The 13268-nt window shown below is 56.0% G+C and overlaps 1 protein-coding gene across 1 annotated transcript in view; it reads right to left on the bottom strand.

Moving 5' to 3' along the window:
* Nucleotides 1–28: 28 nt before the first annotated feature.
* Nucleotides 29–13268, bottom strand: part of LOC140644627 (scavenger receptor cysteine-rich domain-containing protein DMBT1-like) — a 45341-nt gene continuing 32101 nt past the window's right edge. The window contains exons 17-27 of the mRNA XM_072847646.1: nucleotides 10363–10698; nucleotides 9907–10277; nucleotides 8073–8417; nucleotides 7394–7697; nucleotides 6507–6836; nucleotides 5908–6237; nucleotides 4442–4780; nucleotides 3452–3781; nucleotides 2151–2486; nucleotides 570–893; nucleotides 29–369 (exon numbers count right to left, since the gene is read on the bottom strand). Coding sequence (XP_072703747.1) covers nucleotides 29–369; nucleotides 570–893; nucleotides 2151–2486; nucleotides 3452–3781; nucleotides 4442–4780; nucleotides 5908–6237; nucleotides 6507–6836; nucleotides 7394–7697; nucleotides 8073–8417; nucleotides 9907–10277; nucleotides 10363–10698 — 3686 coding nt within the window. The remainder of the gene's footprint in view (nucleotides 370–569; nucleotides 894–2150; nucleotides 2487–3451; nucleotides 3782–4441; nucleotides 4781–5907; nucleotides 6238–6506; nucleotides 6837–7393; nucleotides 7698–8072; nucleotides 8418–9906; nucleotides 10278–10362; nucleotides 10699–13268) is intronic.

The raw sequence follows: 13268 nt of genomic DNA, 5'->3' as shown, positions 1-13268 counted from the left end.
GCTCCCCAGGACACCCCATGTTACAGGATCAGGACGTACCTAAGCACACCACGCTGGCATCCTCTCCGTGGTGGCAGTTACTCTGCCCCCAGGGACGGGCTCGGCACTGGGCAAGGGTGCCCTCACTCCCAGTGCAGGCCACGTCATCCAGCCAGATGCGCCCTGTCCCCTGCCCAAAGTGAGCCCCGCCAGGGGCTGCCATGGCCCTGCCGCAGCCCAGCTGTCTGCACACCACTACTGCGTCGTTCAGGTCCCACTGGTCATCGCAGACCGTCCCCCATTGTTGGTTGTGAAAGACCTCCACCCTCCCGGTGCAGCGATGCGGGCCGGCCACAAGCCGGACAGTCGATGTGTTGGTTGCGCCAGCATCTGGAAGCACCATAGAAATGTCACAGTGGGTTGGAGACACACACTATGCCGGTGGCAATGGCCAGGGCTGGGGCAAAAGGACACCCCACCCCAGGAAGGGCTTGACCGTCCCGCTGCAGCATCACCCCGGAGGCAGCAAGATGCAGGATGGACTCCCCCTGGCCCCCTAGGACACCCCATGTTGCAGGATCAGGACATACCTAAGCACACCACGCTGGCATCTTCTCCGTGGTGGCAGTTACTCTGCCCCCAGGGACGGGCTCGGCACTGGGCAAGAGTGCCCTCGCTCCCAGTGCAGGCCACGTCATCCAGCCAGATGTGCCCCGTCCCCTGCCCGAAGCGAGCCCTGCCGGGGGCTGCCATGGCCCTGCCACAGCCCAGCTGTCTGCACACCACTGCTGCATCGTTCAGGTCCCAGCTGTTGTCACAGATAGTCCCCCACTGCCCGGCGTTGAGCACCTCCACTCTCCCGGCACAATGGTGTGGCCCATTCACTAGCCGCAGGTCAGCTGAGCTGGAGTTGCCTGTTTTTGTGGAGAGGGAAATAGCTGGATGCGTGGTTGCAGGGAACCCCCACATCCCTGGACCATCCCCTGCCTGCATCCCTGGACCACTGCCCACCTGCAGCATCCCGTGTGCCTCCAGGGAGGAGCAGGGCAGGGCCAGTATTTGGGCATTGGTAGCATTGAGTAAAAAAGGGATTGATGTGGCCGGGCGCTGCCATTTTACCAGGGGGACAAAACCCTGGGCGTGATGCCTGGCTGCAGGGTTTGGGTTGGAAGGGACCTTTAAAGACCACCTAGTCCAACCCCCTTTTGTGGGCAAGAACATCTTCCACTAGATCAGGTTGCTCAAAGCCCCGTGCAACCAGACTTTGAACACTTCTAATATAGATTCATAGAATGGTTTGTGTTGGAAGGAACCTTTAAAGATCATCTGGTCCAATCCTTCAGCCATGGGCAGGGACATCTTCCACTAGATCAGGTTCTCAAAGCCCCATTCGACCTGACCTTGAACACTACCAATGATGGGGCATCCACAACTTCTCTGGGCCACCTGTTCCAGTTTCTCACCACCTTCATCATAAAACATTTCTTCTTTATGTCCAATCTAAATTTACACTCTTTCAGTTTAAAACTGTTGCCCATTGTCACTACAGGACTTGGTAAAAAGTCTCTCCCTGTCTTTCTTAGAAGCCCCCTTTATATATTGAAGGGCTGCAATAAGGTCTCCCCAGGGCCTTCTCTTCTCCAGGATGAACAACCCCAACTCTCTGAGCCTTTCTCCATAGGAGAGGTGTTCCATCCCTCTGACCATTTCCGTGGCCTCCTCTAGACCCGATCTAACAGGTCCGCATCTTTCCTGTGCTGAGGACTCCAGAGCTGGACGCAGTATTGCAGGTGGGGTCTCACCAGAGCACAGTAGAAGGGGAGAATCACCTCCCTCGACCTGCTGGCCACGCTTCTTTTGATGCAGCCCAGGACACGGTTGACTTTCTGGGTTGCAAGCACACATTGCTGGCTCATGTCCAGCTTTTCATCCCCAAGCCCTTCTCCGCAGGGCTGCTCTCAATCCCTTCATCCCCCAGCCTGTATTGATAGTGGGGATTGCCTTGACCCAGGTGCAGCTGGCCTTGAGGTGAAGGTCTGGGAGATACACATGGGTGAGAGCTGCAAGAAGCTCCTACACCAGCCCAGCACACAGCATCTCCTCCGAAGTGGGGCAGCTGCCTGCTCCTGGGTACTGGCAGGAGCTCTCCCTCCAGCCAGACCCATCCCGGCTCTCACCTGCGCACACCACACCGGCGTCCTGCCCGTGGTGGCAGTTATGGGTACCCCACGTCTTGGATTGGCACTCGGAGAAGTCAGTTTCCTGCCCCGTGCAGCTCACGTATTCCAGCCAGATGGGGCCAGCTCCTTGCCCAAACTGAGCTGAGCCGGGGGCCGAGAGGGCCACCCCACAGCCCAGCTGACGGCAGACCACCGCCGCGTCATGCAGGTCCCATCTCTTGTCACAGACCGTCCCCCACTCGTTGTCATAAAACACCTCGACCCTCCCGTCGCACTTGCTCAAACCATCCACCAGGCGAAGCCTGGGGATGCCGGCATTCCCCGAGCCTGAAAAACACCACGAACCGGGCATTATTAGGGATCTGCTTGTGTGTCTTAACACCTGCTGGGCTGGAGAAGGCAGGACATCCCTGCAGTGGTTCTGGATGCCATTGCTGCAGCGAGCATGTATGTCCCTTGCTCTTTATCAGGGACTTGCAGCAAAGTGAACACAGGTTTTTTCCTGCAGGGTGGAAGGAGCTGCAGAAGATCCCCTCCACCAGTTGCACCCTGAGGGTGGTTGCACCCTGGTTCAGAGGTTGAGACAACAGAAAGCACGTGTTTCCACCTGAGTGACACTGTGCTGGGAAGAAGGGATGCACAAGGGTCCTTCCCAGTGTTTCTCCGTGCTTTCCTTCCCTGTTGCTTGGAAGCTGTATCACCTAGGTTCGCCTGGTGCTACCCACTTCTTGCCCTAGAGGAAATGGCAAAGGATCTTTTTCTGGTTGTCCCTGTGCTGACTGATTCTGACTGCCACATTGACCTGTCTGTGGAAGATGACCTTCTAAGGCCAAGGCTAAACTGGTAGCAGCTAGCTCAAAAGTGGTGCATCACATGAGAGCAGCTGGTTCCAGTGTATCTTCCTGCATTTATCAGCACATCCTGGCATTTTACAGTGCCAGCAGCGCAAGTTGCCCTGCCTGCTCTTGAGTTGAGGCAGGACACAGTCGCATCTGCTGCCATTCGAGCAGCTCCCATGCACCCTCCAGCTACCGCTCCCAAAGGGTACAGGTGCTTCGCCCCATGAAAACGTCCCGGACACCTCCAATGGTACCAGGCACTGAGGCATGTCTTAAGCCATGCTGCTTTTTTCCCAGCATACCATATTTTTCCATGTCTCTGAACACTGTTATTTTAACAACTTTTCTACCAACCTGGGCAATTTGTTGGGCAGCTTGTTCCCAAACTGTTCCCAGCCTGCAGAAGGATGGGGCTTTGTCTGTCTTACAGTGAAAACACGTGGTGAGGATTACCTGAGCACACAACGCTGGCGTCTTTTATGTGGTTACATGCATGGTGTCCCCAAGGCTTGCCCGGGCATTCAGCGAGGGTGGCTTCTGTCCCAAGGCAACTCAGCCCATCTAGCCAGATGGGGCCAGATCCTTGCCCAAACATAGATAAACCTGGGACTGACAGGGCCTTCCCACAGCCCAACTGCCGGCACACCACGGCCGCGTCGTTCAGGTCCCAGCTGTCATCGCAGACGGTCCCCCACTGCTGGTTGTGAAAGACCTCCACCCTCCCGGCACAGCGGTGCCGGCCGTTCACCAGCCGCAGGGCTTCTGAGCTCCCTAGGTCCAAGTCTAAAAAGAGAATTGGAGGACAATAAATCCTGGCCTGAAATTCCTGCCTGCCCAGTGGCTGGCAATGTGGTGGACCTCCCCTTGCAAGGGGTCTTGCAAGGTCTCCACCAGCATGTAGCATTTCTGCTACTACTGCACCCTGGGTGTGCGCACATGAACACCTTTTGGGACAAGCCTGCTAGGGCCATGCCCAGTAGATTGTGAACCTGGCCAAGTTACCAAGGAGCTCCCATGATGTGAATATCTTCATGGGGACAAGCAGGCAAGGAGGCACCAAGTGCATTGTGCACCTGAGCAAGGAACAGCTTGGTGAAGAGAAGGGACTCCCCGAGGACTAGAGGCTGTGCGGTAGCACAGATCAAAAAAGCCCCACAGGGGCAGCTGCAACCCTGGTGTGCCAGGGCTCTTTGCATGTGATGGAAAGCCTGTGTCTTACAGGGTTGGGATTTCTGGGAATCCCAGGCCTGGGATTTCCAAGCACTTTGACTGAGGGAAGCCAGGGACTGGTAGACCTCAAAACAGAAAACACCTTGTGCTCCCTGGTGGAACCTCAAAAACAAGGGGTGGTTGAGCCCCAAGGAGGAGCTGGATGGGTGAATTCTGGTCAGATTGCACGGCCTCCCCCAGGGGAGGACTGGTCCCTGACTCACCGCCACTGACCTGCAGCCGCAGAGCACGAGACGCCTGCGTGCCTCCTCGACTTGCAGCTCTCGGCACCCCAGAACTTGACCTTGCATTCGAAGAGGGCCCCCTCTGTCCCCGTGCACTCCACGGCATCCACCCAGATCAGGCCATCTCCTGTCCCAAACCAGGTAGACCCTGCAGCCGAGTGTGCCACCCCGCAGCCCAGCTGCCGACACACCACATGGGCTTCAGCCAGATCCCATCCATCAGTGCAGATGCCCCCCCAGCGCTGATCATGAAACACTTCAACTTTCCCGGAGCACGAGTCTGAGCCGTTCACCAGGCGGAGGCTTCCGAGGTCAGAAATGCCCGATCCTACAACATCAGAGAGCATACACATGTTAAGGAGATACCTGCTGCCCCAGGAAACCTCCAGCTGCCAGGAAGGGGTTTATACCAGAGGCTGAGCACCCTTGGGGGTCAAGGATGCTCTTGTGGAGACAGAGAGGGCAGACCTTTGAGGTGTGATGTGAACGGCCCAATGGCCCAAGGCTTGATTAGCATGGACTTGACCAGACTATAGTCACTGGACCTTACATAGTTTGCCCTCCTAAAGCAGACACATAGGGCAGGGTCCAGTCACCAAGATGCAGGTGTCCTTGTGCCATTTGGGACTCCTGGGATACCTCACCTGCCCTCCAGCTGCTGCTCCTGAAGGGCACAGGTTTTTCTGTAGCCCGACTAGGGTGAGATGCTACCTTCCCATGCTGGGGTGACTGAATTCAATGCTGGCTGTCTCAATCAGTGACACCCAGATATTAAGCAAAGTCCATCCTGATATTAAGCAACCTGGTTGCAACCCAGTGGCCCCAGCTTCTTAACAGTCACTAAAATGGGCTGCGGGGTTCCTCTGGCAGAAAGTCAGAGCTGGAAAGGAGAGAGAGGGATGGGAGGTGGGCTTTCATGGGCTCATGCAGCTCTGAGCATCATGGGGTACATCTATCATGGATCAACTAAAGGTGTCGGAGAGTCTTCCCTGACCGTAATGGGAGAAGACCCATTTGTACTGCAGCCTGCCCTGCTATGAAGAAGTAGGTGGCCATGTTGTAATTTGTGTGATGGGAATGGTCTCTGGCCCATGCTAACTGCCAGGATTTGTGATAAATAACGTCAGCCAAAAGCATGCCAGAGACTATTTTTAGCGATAGCTGTGCAAATGGGCAAGGTGTTTGTTTTTCTCAGACTTTAATGTCTGCGTACAGCTGCCCTCTTCCACCAGGCTGGACCACGAGGGGTCAAAGCAAAGCAAACGGTCTCCAAGCAAAGGGTCCAAAGCAAAGGGTCTCCTTTGCTTCAAAGCAAAGGGTCTCCAAGCTGGCTGCAGACTGTTGTGCATTGCAAGCCCTTGCACCCATAGGGGAAAGCAGAGTCAAACCCCAGTGCAGGAGGACCACGGTGAGGTTTGACGCAGTGCTACCGGCACCATGACGGATGGCGGTTACCTGAGCACACCACACTGGCATCTTCTCCATGCTCACATCCATGGACACCCCAGCCCTTGGTTCTGCATTCGGAGAGGGCTGCCTCGGTCCCCATGCAGTGCACGTCGTCCATCCAGATTTGTCCCTGTCCCTGCCCGAAGTAAGCCCGCTGTGGAGCTGATACCACCATCCCGCAGTCCAGCTGCCGGCACACCACTTTGGCATCCGCGAAGTCCCAGCTGTCATCGCACACCGTCCCCCATTTCTCATTGTGAAACACCTCAACCCTCCCAGCGCAGCGACCTGGGCCATCCACCAGCCGGACTGGGGCAAAGCTGGAAACAGCCGAGCCTGCAAACAGGCAGGGAGATGCTCAGAGCATCCAGCCTCTTCATGGGAGGAGGAACGACCATGTGTTTGGGCACATAGCCGGTGCTGTGTGGTCACATCGCCTCTGAACTCACAGCATCTCATCCCCACCTCATGGAGGAACTTCTCGAAGGGTTTAGGGGTACTTGACCCAGCAGCAAGTGGGGTGAAACTGGCACCTTGCTCCCATCTGGGATGGGGGAAATTACCAATGCATCCTGACCCACTGCTGGTGCCAGAGTGAAACCCACCTGAGCATACCACACTAGCGTGCTTTCCGTGGCTGCAGCTGCTCTCTCCCCATGGGCTTGCCTGGCATTTCGTAAGGGCTGGCTCCGTCCCCTGGCAGTTCACGTTGTCCAGCCAGATGCGTGGGGGTCCGGCACCAAAGTCCACCCCCTCCAATGCCGGCAGCGCCGTCCCGCAGCCCAGCTGCCGGCACACAACCTCAGCGTCTTGCTTATCCCAGCTGCGGTTGCAGATGCCTCCCCACTCCTCCTGGTGAAGCACCTCGACTCTGCCAGCACAGCGGTGTGAGCCATTTGCCAGCTGGAGATGAGCCGGCTCAGGGATGATCGAGTCTGCAAACATCCGAGAGATTTATTAATGCCTTCAGATGGTGGCCACTTTCCCTCCATGCTTATCCTGTTGCAATTAAGCTCCCGGCCCCCCTTCAAGCTGTCAAAAAGCATGGAGGAGGGGAGAACAGGAGGGCTCCCTACCACCACCCAAAACTCTGGCCAGGAGCACCCTGCACCAGAGCATCTCCCTGCAGAGGGTGGTCTGCACTGGTCCTGCATCCTCCTGGACCCCAGCCCCACTGCCTGCAAGAATTGCTCTCCAGGCAGCTTGCTTTCACCAAGCTTCCCCCAATGAGTTGGTCCTGTTGTTGGAGCTGGAAGGTTCCCGGAGTGGTGGGAAATAGGGATCCCTGCAGGAATGCCTCCCACCACCTTAAACACCTTGGGATGGGAAGAGCAGTCCTCTGATGGGACCATCAGGTGCAGGGAGGGTCCAGGAAAACCCACTGGCTGCTGATGCTGACCCCCAGTCTTACCTGGGGGTGCAGACCTGCCGTCATGACACACACCCCCTCCCGCTGCCTTGTGTGGAGCGATGCCAAAGGAGCATTGGTCACCTGAGCAAACCACGCCAGCATCTTCCCCGTGGTAGCAATTATTGATGCCCCAGGGCCGGGCCCGGCAGCTGGACAGCGTGTGTTCCATCCCTGTGCAGTTTGTCTCATCCATCCAGATGATGCCGTTCCCACGCCCGAACTGACCCGCCCCGGGGGCCGACAGCGCTCGCCCGCAGTCCAGCTGCCGGCAGACGACCTCAGCATCCAGCAGGTCCCAGTTGTCATCACACACGGTCCCCCACTGCTTGTTATGGAAGACCTCAACCCTGCCAGCGCAGCGGCTGCCATAGTTCACCAGCCGGACCTGGTCTCCATCCATATTACCTAGAAGAGGAAAATATGGGGCAGGGCCGGCACGCTGAGACCCCTGGGTAAGGAAAACTGCCCTGGCACCTTCTCAGGTCACTGCGCATTGCACCAAGTGCTGCAGGCTTGTCTAATCACTGCAAAAAGGAGCTGGCTGATCCCCAGTGCCTGCTGGCAGAGGGGCGAGAGGCTGCAAGCTGCACAGCGGCAGCATCCCACCCACTGGCATTGGCACTGACCCCTCCAGGAGGACACTCAAAATTTCTCCACCCCCCAGACACCCCACGACACCCTGTCATGGAAATGCCCCCAAAGAGGGCACATTGTCTGGGGCTGCTTGCAGAGGTGGAAAATCAAGGTGATGGACCAAGACCCCTCCCACTTCTCGTACCATATCGCTCTTGAGGGGGTTACCTGTGCACACCACGCCAGCTTCATTCCCATGGTGACAAGTGCTGTTGCCCCAGGGCTTTGACTTGCATGCAGAGAGGGCAGTCTCTGTGCCTATGCAGCTCACGCTGTTGGGCCACATTTGCCCAGGTCCTTGCCCAAAATGTGACCCACCGGGTGCCGACAGCGCTGTCCCGCAGTCCAGCTGCCTGCACACCACTTGAGCCTCAGCCATACCCCAGCCCTCATCACAAAGGGCTGCCCAGGTGCCGTTGTGGTTGACCTCCACCCTGCCTTCGCAGTGCGTCGAACCGTTGGCCAGGCGGAACTTGGTGGCCACAGACACCCCCGAAGCTGCCAATGACATGCAAGGGTAAGTGCACCAGGAGAGCCACAGCTGCTTCTGCTCCAGCCTGAGCATCCTCTGTACACAGTGAGCACCCAAACTGGAGACTGAGTGACTGCAATGCTCACCATCCTTTTAAAAGTGAATGCTGAGGGTGGGCTTTGCAAAGGGGCTTTATTGCAAAGACATTTTATTGCAAAGTCACCTTATTGAAAAGATACCTTATTGCAAAGTCACCTTATCATAGAATCATAGAATAGTTTGGGTTGGAAGGAACCTTTAAAGATCATCTAGTCCAACCCCCCTGCAATGAGTAGGGACATCTCCAACTAGAACAGGTTGCTCAGAGCCCCCTCCAGCCTGACCTTGAATGTTTCCAGGGGTGGGGCATCTACCACCTGTCTGGGCAACCTGTTCCAGTGTTTCACCACCCCACCTTCACTGTAAAAAAATTCTTCCTTATAGCTAGTCTGAATCTCCCCTCTTTTAGTTTAAAACCATTACCCCTTCTCCTATTGCTACAGGCCCTACTAAAAAGTCTGTCCCCATCTTTCTTATAAGCCCCCTTTAAGTATTGAAAGACCGCAATCAGGTCTCCCCAGAGCCTTCTCTTCTCCAGGCTGAACAACCCCACCTCTCCCTGCCTGTCCTCATAGGAGAGATGCTCCAGCCCTCTGAGCGTTTTTGTGGCTCTCCTCTGGACCCATTCCAACAGGTCCACGTCTTTCCTGTGCTGAGGACTCCAGAGCTGGACACAGAACTCCAGGTGGGATCTCACCAGAGAGGAGTAGAGGGGCAGAATCACATCCCTTTACCTGCTGGCCAGGCTTCTTTTGATGCAGCCCAGGATACGGTTGGCTTTCTGGGCTGCGAGTGCACATTGTTGGCTCACGTCCAGTTTTTCATCCACCAAGTCCTTCTCCATGGGGCTGCTCTCAATCCCTTCATCCCCCAGCCTGTATTGATACTGGGGGTTGCCCTGACCCAGTTGCAGGATGTTATTGCAAAGGCACTTTATTGCAAAGGCACTTTCCTGCTCCCTGCTGCACAGCCTAAATAAAAGAGCTGAGCTACACATGCATCAAAAACTCCATCCAAAGCCCTGCATCGTGGGCAATGGGCAAGACAGACCTGGCCTGGCTGGATGGGCAGGAACTGGGGATGGTGATTTATGCCTGCAGAAAGCTTTGCATGGTACAACATAGTTGCCCCCAAGGCAAACCAGGCTCTGGGGTAGGTCCTCAGTAATTCATGCATGCGACTGCAAATGAATGTCCCTTTGCTGTTCCTGCAGCTTCGCACTGGATTCATGGCAGAAGGAGGTGGGCAAAGGGTTTGCAGGGCGACTTGCCTGCCTGCATGCTGCAGGTGCTTCCCAGCACTGCAAAGGGAATGCCGCAGACCAACATCCTTGGGGAGGATGCGGGAGCCATCCCATGATCCCTGAAAGTCTGATGTTGACCCCTCTTGCACCTCGAGGTGAGTTACCTGAACATATCACTCCAGCATCCTCCCCGTGGTAGCAGTTGTTGTCCCCCCACGCACTGGCCTGGCAGTCGAAGAGGGTGTCCTCAGTGCCGGTGCAGTTCACCTCGTCCAACCAGATGGGATCGTGGCCCCTCCCAAAGTGAGCCCCGCTGGTGGCCAGCAGCGCCGTGCCACAGCCCAGCTGCCGGCATACCACTGCTGCATCCGCCAGGTCCCAGCCGTCATCGCAAACCGTCCCCCACATGTGGTTGTGGAGCACCTCCACCCTCCCGGCGCAGCGGTTGGAGCCGTTGAGCAGCTGGAGGGTGCCCAGGGTGGTGATGCTAGAGTCTACGGGTGCCCAAGGGGAACAGTTAGAGAACGGTTGTGCATCACTGCCGGTACAGCAGGAAGGGATGCAGGGATGGAGGTGGTGCACAGCAGGATTGCTGCTATCCTGGGCTACCTGAGCACTCAACGCTGGCATCCTCCACGTGGTGACAGTTGTGTTCCCCCCACGGCCTGGCTTGGCATTCGAAGAGGTCCCTTTCCTCCCCGGTGCAGTTGACCTCGTCCAACCAGATCTGTCCCATCCCTTCTCCATACCGAGCTCCTGGTGCCACTGACAGCACTGTCCCGCAGCCCAGCTGCCGGCACACAACCTGGCCCTCAGGGGAACCCCAGCCATCGTGGCACACTGTCCCCCATGTCCCGTTGTGGAGCACCTCGACACGCCCAGCGCAGCGGTCAGGGCCCACGAGGCGAAGGAGCCCCCCTGGGCTCTCAGCAGCTGTGCCTGCAAAGCCAGGAGGGGCAAGAGGAGGGGAGGTGAAATCCTGGGGGTGAATGAGGCTCAGCTGCTTGCATGTTTGAGATGGCTCCTGCTCCCCAAAAAGGGTTTCAGAGGAGGCGTTGACCATCCCACGCCTGCCCTGGGCATCTCAGACAGCCCTGGGCGGCTGTTTGTAGGCAACTGAGCCCTATCTCTGCATCTAAATGCCTGAATGTAACCCTCTTAACATCAGTGGGGATCTCACACCTCAGGAGCCCTTTAATAGGAGCTCATGTAATAGGCAGAAAAAAGTGGGTATTTGAGCTTATGCATGTTTTCGTACAAGCAGCCAGCAGCAAAGACGTAGCTTGACCATCAAGGGTAGGTAATGCCTTGGGGTCCAGCTGAGCAGTGAGCTTGCAGGGACAAGTGGAAAAGTGCTTGAACTAAGGGTCTTGGCAATGTGGAAGACCCACAGCGTGAGATTGCTGCTGGTGCCATAGGCACGCTTTTGCAAGAGCGCTAACCGAAGGGAGACCATGCAGAAAGGAGCTGTAACTGGCTGTTAGTCACGTGGAGAGCTTAACTGGGTCAGCAGAAAAAGAAGTTCAAGAGGGATATGATTGCGTTGTGTAAATAAGTTTTTTGACCATGGATAATGATTTCCCAAGTGCTCAGGCACTGATCTGTGCGTGGGTCTGACCATCAGCAAGCGAGGGGCCAGACGTAGCACTTGGGAAGTCACAGGAGCCAGAAAGAGGACAAAACAGGTTAAAAATCAAATCCCTGAGTCATTAAAATATGAACAGTATCTGGGCAGCTGTGGCACGCTGCATGCAGGTGTGCCTAGCTCACCTCTTTCATTCGGACTGCACAGCGGGGGGCGGGAAAGCGTCTTTGCAATAAAGCATCTTTGCGATAAAGCATCTTTGCAGTAAAGCCCCTTTGCAAAGCCACCCCTCAAAATTCACTTCTATGAGGAGGCTGAACCACATGCATTGTGGGCACTTGGTCTCCAGATGCAAGCTCTCCTGTCCCCAGGCTAGAGCACAGTCCTGAGGATGGCTGGCTCTTCTGTTTCATCCTTTCCCCATGCGCCTTTTGCTCTCCTTCCTTATTTTATACTAGGAGCGATGAGGCTACCCTGTGATAAGCAATAAATCAGCCCCGCAGCTGAGACTTAGCAGAGCTTACAGATTTCTTGGCAAGTTTCTTGCAAGCATTGCCTGGTCACGTGCGCATTGACTGTGGTTGGGTGGACAAGTCCCAGCACAGGTGACTCCAGCCAGCCAGGAGATACTGACTGTTGAAGAGGCACACGCTGTACTGAAATTTCCAGGAGCAGGACTTCCAAAAAAAGTGGGAAGATTGTACTGTTCATGAATAGATCACCAAAGAAGGAGAAAACCCAAATGAGTTAAAGCAAAATTTTAGTTCCAAGAGGCAGTGGTACAAACTGGCCTTAGCAACTAATCATCCTGGAAATCAAAACGAAATCCCTACCAGCAGGGAAAGCATGTTCCTAATTTTGCTCACTCCAAGTCTGATCAGAAGATGAGTGTTTCTGCTCGTGCCCTTTGTAAATGGGAAGCAGCACTAAGAAGGTTGCCCAAATCAAATAACCAGCTTCTGCTCTGAGCTGGGGCAGCTTGGGCAAAGCCCTGAGCCCTTTCTTAGCCATTTCCAAAGTAAAGCTGCCTTTGAACCATTGGCATGATATTGCTCTTGCAGCAGAGCTCTTCCCCATCCTTGCACCGATGTCTGAGAGCAAACCATGGCTGCGGATAAGGGACCTGTAGGGTCTGCGGCTTCCTTACAGCTTTGCCGGAGCACAAGGGTCATGTCTCTTGCCTGTCTTCTTTCCTGTCTGCCCCATTAGCCCAATAAATATTTGGTTCCTTGTGCTGCACAGCCATGAGCCACCCAGCCTTGTCCTGGCAATGTGGGTCCCTACTTGCTCACCCCCGCATCGTACGGGGAGCCGCCCTCTTAATGCACAGTGCTGTTGGGTGTGGCCAAGCCCCCTCCGTGCTGCAATGCCCTGAGTTTGCCATGCACAGCCCGAGATAAGGCAAGATTAAGGCAGGGCAGGAGGCCTGGCGAGCTGAGAGACAGCTTCAGGATCGGTCATGCTTCCCTCCACTCTTGTCATGCCCACAAGCCTTTAATTATGAGGCACAAGCCTTTGATTATGGGGCAAAACCATGTGTGCCGAAGTAGACCTGCAATGCATGGCTCTTGGAGTGCAGCAGAGAGAGCTGAGCTCCCGACTTTGCGTAAAAAACCTTTCACCTGCCTCCAAAGCCATCACCAGCCATTTCCCCCTGCCCCAGACCACCAAGAGAAACCCAGGACCCACGACCAGCCTCTGCTGTGCTCCATGAAGTGCTAGCTGAGCAGGCTGGAGGAGCAGATGTGGCCAATGGGCTCCCTGCGCTCAGCAGCGAAGGCGAACACCACTCACCCCAAAGGCACGCCATCAGGAGGAGGGTCCCTGCGCTCTTGGTCCCACCGCAAGTGGGTTGGTTTCTGCCCCTGGGGCGGCAGGACAAGCTACGGAGACCGCCCAGCATCCCCATGTTCGCAGCCTGGCC

This window comes from Ciconia boyciana, chromosome 28 (genome assembly GCF_034638445.1).
Source record: "Ciconia boyciana chromosome 28, ASM3463844v1, whole genome shotgun sequence".
Classification (NCBI taxonomy): domain Eukaryota; kingdom Metazoa; phylum Chordata; class Aves; order Ciconiiformes; family Ciconiidae; genus Ciconia; species Ciconia boyciana.
This window is presented reverse-complemented; position numbering and strand designations above follow the sequence as displayed.